The following is a 13,500-nucleotide window of genomic DNA, read 5'->3' as shown; positions in this document are numbered from 1 at the left end:
CACCTTTTTGCTCCTGGCAATTCTGACACCTCGTAATCAGCCTGCTGCTTCTTCCTTTCAATCCACGTCCCTCATCTTTTTTTTTTCCCCCTCTCTCCCTCAATCACTCTTCCCAAACATACCTGCTGTATGAAACTGCGCAGTCTTACACTGTATCCAAGGGCATCCCAGACCTGATTCCCTTAAAGAGGTCTCTTTTTTTCCCCTCCCTTCATTGCAAACTACATTATTGTACTAACAATAAAGTAAACAAATAGGGAGAAAAGCACGGATCTGGTAACTGTCAGTGCAGCTATTCTCTTCCAAATAACAAGCGATGACAACATAATTATGTGTAAGCAGCTGTCCACGATTCCAGTGAGAACACCATACAGTCTGCTCAGTGTTCATCATCTCACAGATTTCCACAGTAAAAATCATTAGGGAGTCTGCTGATCTTGTATGCGCTGTATTTCCAGGCTATAATCTCTTCTCACTGGCCATCAATTGATGTGAGGGAAGCTGAATTCAGAAGCTATTTTGACACCCATCACAAAGAGCTAAAATAGAACAGGCAGTTTTCTGAATAAAGTACGGCGTGATTTCTGCGTATGATATAGATCCTGTCATTACCCCTCTCGGTCCTCTCAGAAATATCCTCTGTTTTATGAAGCGCTTTTTCAGTAGCTGTAAAGCCAACATTGATAATTTAGTTTATTCAGAAATTGCATGTCTGGAAAAAACAAACCATTCATTTGATCATCTGCTTGCAGACATCAAAACAACAGAAAAACAAAGGCTGTCTGAGTCTCTCTCCTCGCATTATGTTCAGATCATCTGATTTCACAGCTCAGATAAAACCCTTCCATCCTCATGTCAAGTTATTTTTGAGAAAGTGTGATCCTGGTGGAATTAATCAATCAAATTGCTATTTTCAAACACATGAAGAACAAAAGCATTCTGTCTCATAAACAATCACTTTGCTGTAAGTCTGTTTGCTTAACCAAAGAACCAGTTGACTTGTCATGCCTCCCTTATGTATGTTAAAAAAACATTCTAATACCCTGATATTGAAACAAGTGTGGAGACTCATGAGTTAAATCATGTAATTTTGTAATTTTGTAATTTTTATCTCTGCTTTTTCTTTCGTATTTACAGTAATACATTAAGAAAATAAAAATATATTTTAGGATTACACATCTAATAATAAAAAACAAATGGCCATAATCATTTTTCCATGATTTTAACAAATGCTGCTCTTTGTTAAATAAGACCATCTGTTGCTTCTAAAAAAATAATTGACATTGGTCATTTTATCAATACAGATCATAATTAATAGCTAAATGCAACTCTAAAATTAAACCACTAATTTTCAATAATATAGACTGCTGATGAGGTACCCTACTACAAATTATACAAATGATAGTAACCAAAATAAAAAGCGTTATTTGCCTCTGTGACCCCCTGGCAATACAAACACAAGCCTTGAAGTATCTGTGTGCCAAAGCCGTAAAAGCAAGGCTGAACTAATAATATAACCAGCTAGCAATCTTCACACCAGCTCATCGACACAGCTCAAGCGTTAGCAGTCTGTGTCTGAGGGGCTACAAGGTTCTCTCCACACAAGCCTATGTTTAAATACACATATTTCCCCCCTATTTTTTAACACATCATCTCACAAGTTTGCGAAAATTACTACATTTGTTTGCAAAGCTGTTAATAAACATACCCCTTCATCAAATGCTGGTTGTAGGCGAGATGCTAAAACACACCACTAACTAATCAGTTGATCTGTGTAGAGCTTTAAAAAAACATTTAATGGAAAAACTGAAGGCATTTCAGTACACATAATTCACATAAAGTGACCAATGCATAAAATGTACCCTGTAATGCATGTAATATACACAATTCTAACAAATCAGTAGATCTGTGTACAGCTAAAAAATGATTACAACCGAAAGGCATTTCAATACCTGCATATTATTTGACTAATTTAGATACTGTGCACAGTACAACCATTTTTTTTCTATTTCCTGCACATCAGCTTTGTAAATGTGGCATATTAGTCATTATCCATGTCTGAGTTATAATATATCCAGAAGAAAATATGTGCATAGGGATTTACAGATGTTCTTAAATAAATGCAAGACAGATTTACATTTGCACCTAAATGATTGCAGGAGTACAAACACAATGCCAAATTGCTAAACAAAGGTATGTATGACTACCGTATGCATGGCATTCTGAAAAGACACATATGCAAAGTCTTAATCAGGCCACAATAACTGCACAAAAATAGTGTTTTCCAGAAGACCATATGGTGTTTTAACTCACCAAAACATGTTTTAATTAACGGGGAATTATTTCATTCTGTACACTGCACAGAATACAGCTGGTTCAAATTAAAATCTATTTTTTTAATTTAGTCACTTATGAGTTAAATATTGCCTACATAAGTTTTTTTTTTAACTAAAAATTGTTATGATCACCATACTGTGAGTATTACATGTCTTCTCCTGCAGTAATCCGTGCTGCTGTTATCTGAGATTGTGATTGGTGTATAACTCATGAATAAAGCAAATATTTCCTGGAATATCTAGACTTCATACCTGAACAAATGCCATGAATCAAAGTACCGTTCTACAAGAGTCAACACAATATGCAGGGGTTGTTTCATCAAACGTGTCCACATCAGAGAACCCAGCAGATACTTGGATCACACTGTTCATATAGACACATACTAAAACTGCACACCCAACATTAATATACACATTTGTGTGTATGTATGAGGTGAAATGTGTGTTGTGATGACGGTCAGTACATGGAACGATATGGATTTTATCTCATGACTTATAAGTGCTCTGCAGTGAAAATTAGCTCTTCTCCAGAAAAGGAATACCATCCTCACCAACATGTGTACATTACAAGGATTGGTACAGGAACAAACCTACTTTCTGAGAGATATGCTGTAGGGGAGTCCATGTCTAATGCCTCGCTGTTTTTACCAATGCACAGGGTTCAGGTCAACACCGAATCAACCAAAAAAGACAAACAGAATCTGAAGCACTTAAGGTAACACTCTTGTTCTGATAATATAAAATACACCCAGCATTTCAGGTACATTGTTTTAAAACAAATAGCAGGACACTGTACAAAGAGACACAAAATAAATAAGCTGTTGAAGGGCTTCTTGCTCCAGTTCTCATGCATTATGCACAGGTAAATGAGATCTAGCACTCTGCACAGGTGAATGAGATTCAGCATTCTGCACAGGTTAATGAGATTCAGCATTCTGCACAGTTGAATGAGATTCGGCATTCTGCACAGTTGAATGAGATTCGGCATTCTGCACAGGTGAATGAGATTCGGCATTCTGCACAGGTGAATGAGATTCGGCATTCTGCACAGTTGAATGAGATTCGGCATTCTGCACAGTTGAATGAGATTCGGCATTCTGCACAGGTGAATGAGATTCGGCATTCTGCACAGGTGAATGAGATTCAGCATTCTGCACAGGTGAATGAGATTCGGCATTCTGCACAGTTGAATGAGATTCGGCATTCTGCACAGGTAAATGAGATCTAGCATTCTGCACAGGTGAATGAGACCTGGCATTCTGCACAGGTGAATGGGACCTGGCATTCCGTCTGTTCAGAGCAGGCTGCAGAGTCATCACCAGTTCCACACAGAGAGTGGCCTCGGCTGGCACGGCACCTGCTAGCGTCCACTCCTGGTCTGACCCTGACAGTGTGAATTAAGGTGTCCGTAGATGTGATCCAGGGGAACGAGGGCGTTGCAGAAGGCGCAGCTTCCTGGGTGTGGGCTCTGCTGGGGGTCAGGGCTTCCTGCCTGTGCTGCAGCCTCACAGAGCACAGGGTTCCACAGGGGCTACGCAGGAGAAACACATCTTACTTCACATAACATCAGTGACTCTCGCAGGAGAAACACATCTTACTTCACATAACATCAGTGACCCCCCCCCCCCCCCCCCCCGCTTCCATTTACCCGGCAAGACAGCCTCTCCTGTGCCGGCGACCAGACACACTGTCCCACTCCGGAGTTAACCCAGCAACCCCTGCATCTACACTCTCTCCGCTACTGCTCACTGCAGTGTGCTCACCTCCACTGAATGTTTCCGTTTCCTCTGCCTAGATAAGAGACTTCCACATGCACAATCCTTGCTTTGCAGTGTACAATCAAGAGCTGTCAACCTCACAAATATGGCTTTCAGAGAACATGCTGTCAGCATTGTGAAAATCGGATTTTGCTTCTCTGATAGTAACTAACACTCTGCAATTAGTGGCAATGGCAATGGCAATGCGTTTCCCGGTCTCTTTAAAAATTATTCAGTGATCCCTGTCACGCTTTCTGAGAGAACTGTGTGTTAGACCAAACCTGAATAATGTGATTTACGGAGCCATTATGAGACAAACTGACAGAAAACACAGCGGCAAACCTGGACCCACATTCTCCCCACCCACACGCGTGTATTTGTGGAACAATGTGGGCTGGTTAGAATACACCACTTCACAAGTCACACATAATATTTTAACATTAACAATGAGGTGAGGACGCTTGCACTTCACTTTATATATTGTTAAACCAAAGACTCTCTATCTCTCCTATTGGACAATATGGGCCATGTTGCACTCATTAAATCACTTATCCAAAGTAATTCCAACAACATGGTAGATGTTGTATTAAATTAAATTGTTATGCTATTATTTAAATGTATAATTGACTAAAACTATGATTTAGCTACTGTTTTAATGGCATTGATTTTGGAATGCAGTTAATTAGAGCAACCACCTGTCACCTGTGATCATTATTGAACTACTGAGAAAGGAGAACCTGGGGCATAGTATAGCACTGATAAATGACTGAAGCTCAAAAGTTTGCTAGTTTTATGCACACTGCACACTTTTTTACGTCTAGTCTTTTGAATTTACCTCAGTAAATAAATGATCTCTGTCATCTAAATTATATTTATTGAAGAAAGAATTTTTCAGATGAATTTTCACTATCATAAGTCGACTTTCTTATAGTCATATGGCTATAAAGACTCAATAAATAGTCTAGCAATGCAATTAGCATATCAACTGGGGAGCTTCAGAAAAAAACAACTAATATTTATGCCGCATTTTATATGATGGAAACCTGACTGAGCAAAATTGCAAGCATTTGTGCCTGTGCAAGAGACGTAAAAGCGCCTAAAGCACATAAAAGCATGATATAAAAACACGTTTGATAAAAATATCTATCCTGCTTTACAGTGGAGGCAAGATATGTATAAATACAGTTCTGGAAATGCTCCACACTAATCCTGGCAAGATGGCTCACCACATAATTTCTATATGGAGCGTGAGAGTAATAATACTGAGAACCATCTTCTGATTTCAATGTGACCAATTAACTTTCCATAAGTGAAGTGTCTTCAACACATTATATATACTCCAATAAACACACTCCAATACACACACGCCAATACACAGTGGCTCCAGGAAAAGGACAACGTGATTGATGAGCAGTGAAGTAAGTAACATGAAAGAGAATGTGTGCTTCACAACTCTCCAGGACCTCAACGAGCTATAAATAAAACGGCATAATTGAGGTAAAGCTCCACCCATTAGACCAGTGAAAAAGGTATGTCTGGAAACCTAATGGATAGGTGTTTATGTAAATAGAGCCAGCATTTGATTTCAGTGGCAACTTATACTACTATAATATAGTATAATATATAATATTATGTGCATGAAGTAAACATGATGGAAAAAATGATAATTATTTAATTAAATGCCTTAATCAACATCATTTGAATTACATGCTGACGCTATATTGTGGAGTGCACCATTTATAATCATGAAGGTCGTAAGTTCACATCAGAAGGTAGATCAGGTAGATCAGATCAAGGTAGATCATGACAGTGCTGGTGTTAACTACGGCCTGATTCCATTCCAGCTGAGTAAGACAAAAATCAAGTTTTTGATTTTTAATAAATTTGCAAAAATTTCTAACAAAAATGTTTTTGCTTTGCCATTATGGGTTATCGTGTGTAGATTGACGGCCAAAGGAATACATTTCATCCACTTTTGATTGAGTCTATAACACTACAAAGTATGCAGAAAGTGAAGGAGTCTGAATACTTTCCGAACTTTTTCTAGGCTTACCTGCTGGGGCCCACGAACAGCCTCACAGACGGGTGAGGCAGGGTGCAGCACAGAGAGGGGGTGTAGTAAGGGGCCCCCCAGCTCCAGAGACCGCTCCTCCGTCCCAGCGGGCACGGGGGCGGGCGTGACCCTCTCTTCCCCGCGCTTCGCTGCGTCGACCCCTTTCTCTGCGGTGCTGTTCAGGAACTCATACGTGCTGTCAGGGCCGGGCGGGAGCCGGACGCTCAAGTGGGTGAGGGAGTTAGCGGAGCCGTTGTCGTCCTCCGCGGAGCCAGTCCCCCGAGGGGTCAGGGGTGAGGAGGGCCGCTCGGCCTCCAGCGCCGCCCTCACCACGGAGGAGAAGGGCCCCTCGGCCTGCTGGGCCGTCACGTCCGTGCACTGGATGGGCATGGAGAAGTTCTGCTCTGCAGGATGTCAAAAACAGCTCATCACAAGCAAGCGGACACCGGATCCGCAGACCGAGCAGGAAGCTGGAGACAGCAGTGGTTGGCAGCGTAGCATAGTGGTTAAGGAGCAGGACTCATAATTGAAAGGTTGCTGGTTTGAGTCCCCATGGGGATACTGCTGCTGTACCCTTGAGCACAGTACTTAACCAACAGTTGCCTCAGTAAATATCCAGTTGTAATTAGTGTTAAGTTGCTTTGGATAAGAGCGTCTGCTGAATGTCTGTAATGTAATAGAGGTATCATGCAGCACCTGAAACCCCTGTCTCTCTTTAGAACAGAAAAGAACTGCAGGGAATTTAAAAAGTACTCCAAAAGTATGGCATCCTTCTTTTCAGTCAAGACTAGCTGTTTTTTAAATGGTGGTTTTGTTAAATAATCTTTGAAAGTGTGAAAATTGTTTGTAGTTTGTGGATTGTAAGGCAGACATAAAGGTAAACACCACACGACTGCATGTGCTTACTACTGTGTTATACTTAAACACAGCTGAAAGAGCATAGTTCAATCAAGTAATTTAGAGTTGAATATCAGTTGTCATGTTTCAGTTGTGAGTATGGGCTGACACAATGCTAACACTTAAACACCTAATTATTCTCAACTTGTTATGACAATTACACAATTGTAACTTAACATTGCCTGATTTTTAAATGAGTGTAGGAGTTCAGTTACATTCAGGTCTATTGGCTTTCAATGAAAGCAAACTTTTAGGTCAGTGTAAAGTGATTTTTTTTTTTCACAGACCTCAAAGACTTCAAACACGAATATGCAAATCATGTCATTACCACTTGCGGCACCGTTTCCTCTACATGATTTTCTCAGGTGATCTGTCTGTTTTCTCGTTAGTGCCTGGATCAAGTGGAATTTCCCCTGAAGGTCCCAAAACATGCCAAGAATATCATTACTAAGAAACAGAGAAAGACAATTCAGAAAATGCGGCACACTTCTCAGCTAGGTATTAGAAATGAAGTAAATCACTTGGAGTGTGATGATAAATATTCACACATTCAAAGGTTCAGGAGAAAGAAACATACTTCTCAGTACTTGTTCCTGGTAATGTGCATGCTGGAATTTCTGCAGAACCCATACTCTCACTTCTCTAAAGAAGAACAGGCCAACAGTCAATGCGGACAAAACAAAACAGACAAATCTGATTACTGTTACAGAAGAAATCTTTACATAGATAGATAGATAGATAGATAGATAGACAGATAGATAGTGTGTGTGTGTGTGTGTGTGTGTGTGTGTGTGTGTGTGTGTGTGTGTGTGTGCGTGTGTGTGCGCGCGCATTTCCAATTTCCATGATTGGTTATTCTCTGAAGGCCTAACCATTAAAGACCATTAAACCATTGAAGACCTTTATTTCATATGAAGAACACAAGTCAAAGCATCAAAAAACTACTGAAAGTAAAGAATAATAATGCAAAAAAGTAAAATGGACAAATGGAGTGGATGGGTAAAACAAGAGCTGTGACAGTATCCTTCCACCTCCTTCACTATGTGACAAGCTGAGTGATGTGGCTGGAAAGCTATTCACATTTCAAAAATGAAGTGTGCAATTCTGCGAAAATCAAAACCACACTTCCACAGAAGCCCAATGGGCCCCTTACTGCTATGCAAACGATCAGTGCAAATGTTTTATTCTCTAGTTTAGCTAGTTTTAATCAACAGAACAAAAGCTGTCTACAATATCCAGAGAGACTTCCAATCATTATTTGATGGGTTTGAAGTATATCAGCCTTATCTTCAAAAAGCTATTGAAATATCAGTATTAATGAGTCCAAACTGAAAAAAAGTAAATGTGTGTCATGAACCAACTAAGTCACTTTCAGGGAAAGCAAATATTGTGACATACTTATCTACCCATATTCCTCCTATTACAGAGTTAATTTTGGCTGTCTAACTTATATTTTCAACAAGCTATTGAAATTAATCATGTACAATATAAACATTGACAAACTAGCACTTATGACTGAGTATTCATATGTCCCAAGTCATAGAGAAATTTCAACAGCCTCAATAATGTGACTGAATGCTACTTGAATTTTATTACGTAGAAGACATATATTTTCTGCTTTGAATTTATTAAAATCAGCCATACACAGGTTAGTGCTTCTAGTATTGTAAACAAACTAGTTAAATGAAGACTTCAGAGTCTGGAAACTCCAAGGCATAACACCAGGGTGTTATTTACTTAGGAATATGATCTCTTGTCTCAATCATTGGAAGAATAAAGACCACACTTTTTAGATGGTCCCTAAATGGAACGCCATCAGTCCCAGACTGTTTTTTACCAGAGTGTATTTTACCATGTCCTATAGTTCTGCTTTGCTGGCCAGAAAAAACACAAGTGACAATACCAAGAGCATCTCACAAGGGCACTTTGCTAAAAGACAATCCCAATGGTTATCACACATTACCATGAAAATCCACAAACTGAGCGTCACCACATGAAGAGCTAGTGAAGTTGTAAAATCTGATGTCTTATGTGATTATCAAGCTTACCTTAATACAATACCGCTAGACATACGCAACGTAAATTAAGTAATCTAAGAAAATAAATACCTTTAGTATCTGCTAGCTAGTCAGTTACTGTATATTAGAACAAAATTAGCTAGCTGTATCCACAGAAGGGTGCCTACCCACGCTTCCCAGCCATGTGTTAAATAGGCTTACATCATGTACATTTTATAAAAGGTGCAAGCGAGCAGTGATAAAATGCTTGCAGCACATGGTATAGCATGCATTGCACAGTAAGAGAACTGACACATCAGTAGTTAAATATAGTGGACCACTTAGATTAGCGTCTAGTCACTAACTAATTGGTGCGGACACCTGAGATGACTACAAAATGTTATGTGTGTGAGGCTTTTCTCCACTTATATATTCTCATATGTATATGAGAATACATAAGTGGAAAAGCATATACTTTTCATTATATACATGCTGTAGACATTTAGCTGTTCAAGTATTCTAATAAAACTAAAATCATGAAAAGGTTACACTGTCGTTTTACTTTTAAATGTTGATACAAATGTTCCAACGATAATAATAGTAGCATTTACTTTTATAGCACCTCTCCAACAGTGTAGCATAAAGTGCTTTTACAAAAAGCAGCAAAATGAAGCAATTGTTTTCTGCCCATGCATGCTGAGTGAGTCCTAGCAAAAGAAAGATATTATCCTATAGCGCCACCTACTGAAGAATTACAGTAATTGTTGTTTCTCTGTTCAAAACCGCATTTGAGGTGGTTAACTGTTTCTGGCAGAACATGACAGATTTCCAATAGGGAATGAACTGCATCCTTTCTATGAGCTTAATTAGTGAAAACTAGTGAGAATAAACTGTGTAAGTTTTACATATTTTTAACATGCATGTAAGCTCTGTTGTAATGCTCATTTAACTTTACTGGTAAGATTTATTGAAATAAAAAGAAGCCTCTTGAGATATATGTCTTGCATGACATGAGGAGGTCCTCTTATGCAAATATAAGGCACACTCTGAATGAGCAGGCACAGAACAAAGCCTTTTTGAAAGTGCGGGGATTCACCTATTGTTTGTGGTTTGACTTTATGTTTTATCAGAAAAACCTAGAATCTTACATCATGTGGTGGCAAAGGGGTTAACAAAGACACAAAATAATGAGTCAAGTTGTACCACAAAGCGGTGAAGTCCTGTCACTCTAGCCATACACTTCCACATTTCTTTTTAGAGAAATTACAGGAACCAAGTATGAAAAATTAGTCATACTGTACTTCTACTACTGTGTCTTTACGGAAAAGTCAGCAACAATCGTCAGTTTTATTTGCCACCATCTCCTGTCTTCATATCTACTACCTGTTAGTTATCAACCTGTTATATCATCTTTTTGTGTTACTGTGACTTAAGTGCCACAATTTGATTGAGAAACATAATTTACTGAAAAGTGTGTATTGTTACATGGAATGTACCAGGAACATCATACCAGGAATAACTGGTGCGTGTATGAGGTGTCATCTGGGTGACATTTATTGGCCGGAAAGTTTTCTACTTCCTGTTTCTGAAGAAAAGGGTCCCGACAGTTAAGCTCCCCTGGCAAACAAGATAAAAAATATCATCCAAAACAGCCTTCATTATGTCTATTCTCTGAATTCTGCTTTTCTCAGACACATTTCCTTTGTGTATCTCAAGAATTTGAACTTTCTTCTATGCACTTTTATAAGCTGCTCTGGAGAAGAGTGCCTGCTAAATGACCAAATGTAATGTAAATGTTGTAAATGCTGTAAATGTGTTTGCAGTCCTTATCCTTCTAAAACATGGATACATGAATACACAACTCACTGGAAAGGCACAAAGGGACAGGAATTCAACTGATAAATACCTGAGGCTACCTTTGCTGCTGAACTCAGCTGAGCTTTAAGTTTTGAAATAAGTTGCTGTTGGTCTTCTATCTGTTGCTCAAGTTGCTGGGTATACCTTTGGTAATATTCTGTCTGCAAAAGCAAGAATTCCATAAAATTCTAACAGGAAAAAACAACATACATAATATAATATTAATATTCAGAATAACATAATATTCAGAAAACAAAGAGATCAGACCTGGCGGTATGTTCTACTGTTCTTTTCATTCACAAGTTAGACCACACAAGGAATCATTTCAATATCCGTGGTGTTATGCCCTTAACTTCGAATGACAAATTTAAGAAGATATCACTTTTTTATTGCTGCACATTATTATATGTTTAGTGCTCACTGAAATTGTATGATGTATGAAAATGTAAAAAAAAAAAATAATAATAATACTTAACATTGTTACTCAAGATTAAGGACCAAACATACCCGTGTTTGTTTCTCCAACAAGGCACAAGACCGCATACCTTTTGCTGGAGTTCCTTTTCAGCACTGTCCTTTTCAATAGAGGCTTGTCGGTAAGCTTCATAGGCCTTGTTGAGCCGGTCTCCAATATTCCTCTCCATACTTTGTGCTTAAGTACCATTACTGACAAGCCAGTCGTGAGTACCACACTCACAGATGGCAGCAATTATTCTGCAAACCAAAGCCATAATTTATGTAAAGAAAAACTGTAAGTGGTCTGTGTTTGAGAGGTGGGGTCATGGTTGTACCGAGAGGTAAAGGAGCACCTTTTTCAAATGCAAAATGCATGTAAAACTATCGACACAGTGCTATTCTTCCTATGGCACGTTGTCTTATTTTAAGATAGGCGATGGCCACATTGCTTACAGTTCAAAGGCAGTATTCAAGATTGTAAAACTTCTGTCAACTTGTTAGAATGGTATTGATAGGCAGTAAACTGCTGTGGAATCAACAAGGATAGAGGAGGATGTGTTTCGCTCAATATGGACTCCAGATGGAACATTAAATACTAGCAGCTGCATCCATAAGGGACTCTTTGATGTAGGACAAAGCCACCCCAAATCATTGTAAAAGCCTTACAATCTGCATAGCCTTATTTTAGCTAATATTTTCATTTGGTTAAAGAGAATGAAAAAAAACTGTCTCTGGATTTTGCTAACACCAATTGCCTAATGCAGGTGAAATTATGACTCATGTCATTTAGGAGCCACAAAATTAACTTCTACTAACTACCTCCACGAGGTAAACAGTACAAATCAACATACTTGTGTTTGTGTAAAAATTGTGTTGTTACAATGAATCACAACCAAAATCCACAACAGTGAGCAGTGAAAATACATGAATGGATGCATTCTTGTCAAGTGGTTCTGAACAGTGTAGTTAAGCGAATAAAAATATCATCAAGTCTGACAGGTCTTACAAACACATTACAAACCACAAGGAAGTAAGAAGTCAACATGGAAAATGGAAAGGCATGTTGAAAAAAAAGATCATTTCTGATCCTGGTTTAAGGTATCGCAAAAATAAATAGTCTATTTTTGACTCTCCGACCCATACGAAAATTCAGCCTTCTGAGAAACTGGGGACGTCAGCTTTCAACAGGTCACTTATTTAACAATGCAGTAGTTCAGATGAGTAACTTAATAATTCAAACGCATACTTAAAATATCGCGGGTTCAAAAAGATGTACAAGACTACAGTAGAATTGATATTCGACATTGAACAAACACCTGTGTTGTAACAGTCAAAAAGAACGTGTAGGAGTAGGGTAAAGGCCGTTTTCCTGAACGGTTCAACACTGAAACAAACTCACAGCTGTATGTAATTTTGATCCACGTTCAACTTCGACATTTACAACAAGACAAGATATTTCTCTAAATATTGCATTTCCTTTTTTATTACCTGACTATATCGGGTGGTCTTTAAGCATTTATAACATAACTACAAATAAAATAAAATACGGTCACCACCTGGCATTTGTTGTCTGCAGTTCATGCGTGTAATAACATACATGAGCAAGCTAATGCGTGTATACGGGCACACGTTATTGCTACTCACAGAACGGCATCTTACCTTTATTCGAAAACTTTAAACAAGGTCTCATTTTAGTCAGTGCCTCTGCGGCTCAGTACATTTTTACTCTTCGAGAGTAACTTGTGTCATCTGATAACTGACAGGAGAGGAAGCAGTCAGTTTGCTACGCACGCACGGGTTACAAGCCTATAACGTACTGGGAACTTCCCTGGGGGAATCCCCGGCGTCTTCACTTCCGCCCTGCCGTGGACTGACCAATCAGCTTCTGTGTAGCTGTCTCACTTCAGCCAGATGTGCTCACAGCAGATAATGGCAAATGAATATCACACGCAAATAGAAATTTAATGAACTCCTGCGACCTATGTTAATAAAGTTAGGCGGTGACCAGCTCACAGCGGCTTGCTGTGTTCATTGTCCTCGTTTTGCTGTGATCCTGTTGAGGTCATGGCTTGAAAACGTACCCCAAGTCTACACGGCCGAGTATAAAGCCTCAACACATTGATCACAATAATATACCATGTCCTTTA

At 39.0% G+C, this 13,500-nt stretch overlaps 1 protein-coding gene across 1 annotated transcript; it reads right to left on the bottom strand.

Annotated features, from left to right (window-relative positions):
• Positions 1 to 3,696: 3,696 nt before the first annotated feature.
• On the bottom strand, positions 3,697 to 13,046 carry LOC118785391 (TRAF family member-associated NF-kappa-B activator-like). The gene is made up of 8 exons (XM_036540007.1): positions 13,013 to 13,046; positions 11,443 to 11,611; positions 10,947 to 11,058; positions 10,551 to 10,657; positions 7,621 to 7,685; positions 7,372 to 7,490; positions 6,147 to 6,550; positions 3,697 to 3,867 (listed from the first exon to the last, which is right to left on the bottom strand). The coding sequence occupies exons 2-8, from the start codon at positions 11,539 to 11,541 to the stop codon at positions 3,697 to 3,699; spliced, it is 1,077 nt and encodes a 358-aa protein (XP_036395900.1). The 5' UTR covers positions 11,542 to 11,611; positions 13,013 to 13,046.
• Between the last annotated feature and the right edge of the window lie 454 nt (positions 13,047 to 13,500).

Source organism: Megalops cyprinoides, chromosome 11 (assembly GCF_013368585.1).
Source record: "Megalops cyprinoides isolate fMegCyp1 chromosome 11, fMegCyp1.pri, whole genome shotgun sequence".
NCBI classification, from domain to species: Eukaryota; Metazoa; Chordata; class Actinopteri; order Elopiformes; family Megalopidae; genus Megalops; species Megalops cyprinoides.
Note: the sequence above shows the minus strand (reverse complement) of the source record. Positions and strands in the feature narration are given on the sequence as shown.

Excerpts from the sequence above, each read along its gene's own strand:
- LOC118785391 (XM_036540007.1), bottom strand. The coding sequence starts at position 11,541 with ATGGAGAGGAATATTGGAGACCGGCTCAACAAGGCCTATGAAGCTTAC. Across the intron at positions 7,491-7,620 it reads CCAGGAACAAGTACTGAGAA|TAATGATATTCTTGGCATGT; the intron begins GTATGTTTCTTT and ends TCTGTTTCTTAG. Across the intron at positions 3,868-6,146 it reads CTGTTCGTGGGCCCCAGCAG|CCCCTGTGGAACCCTGTGCT; the intron begins GTAAGCCTAGAA and ends TCTCCTGCGTAG.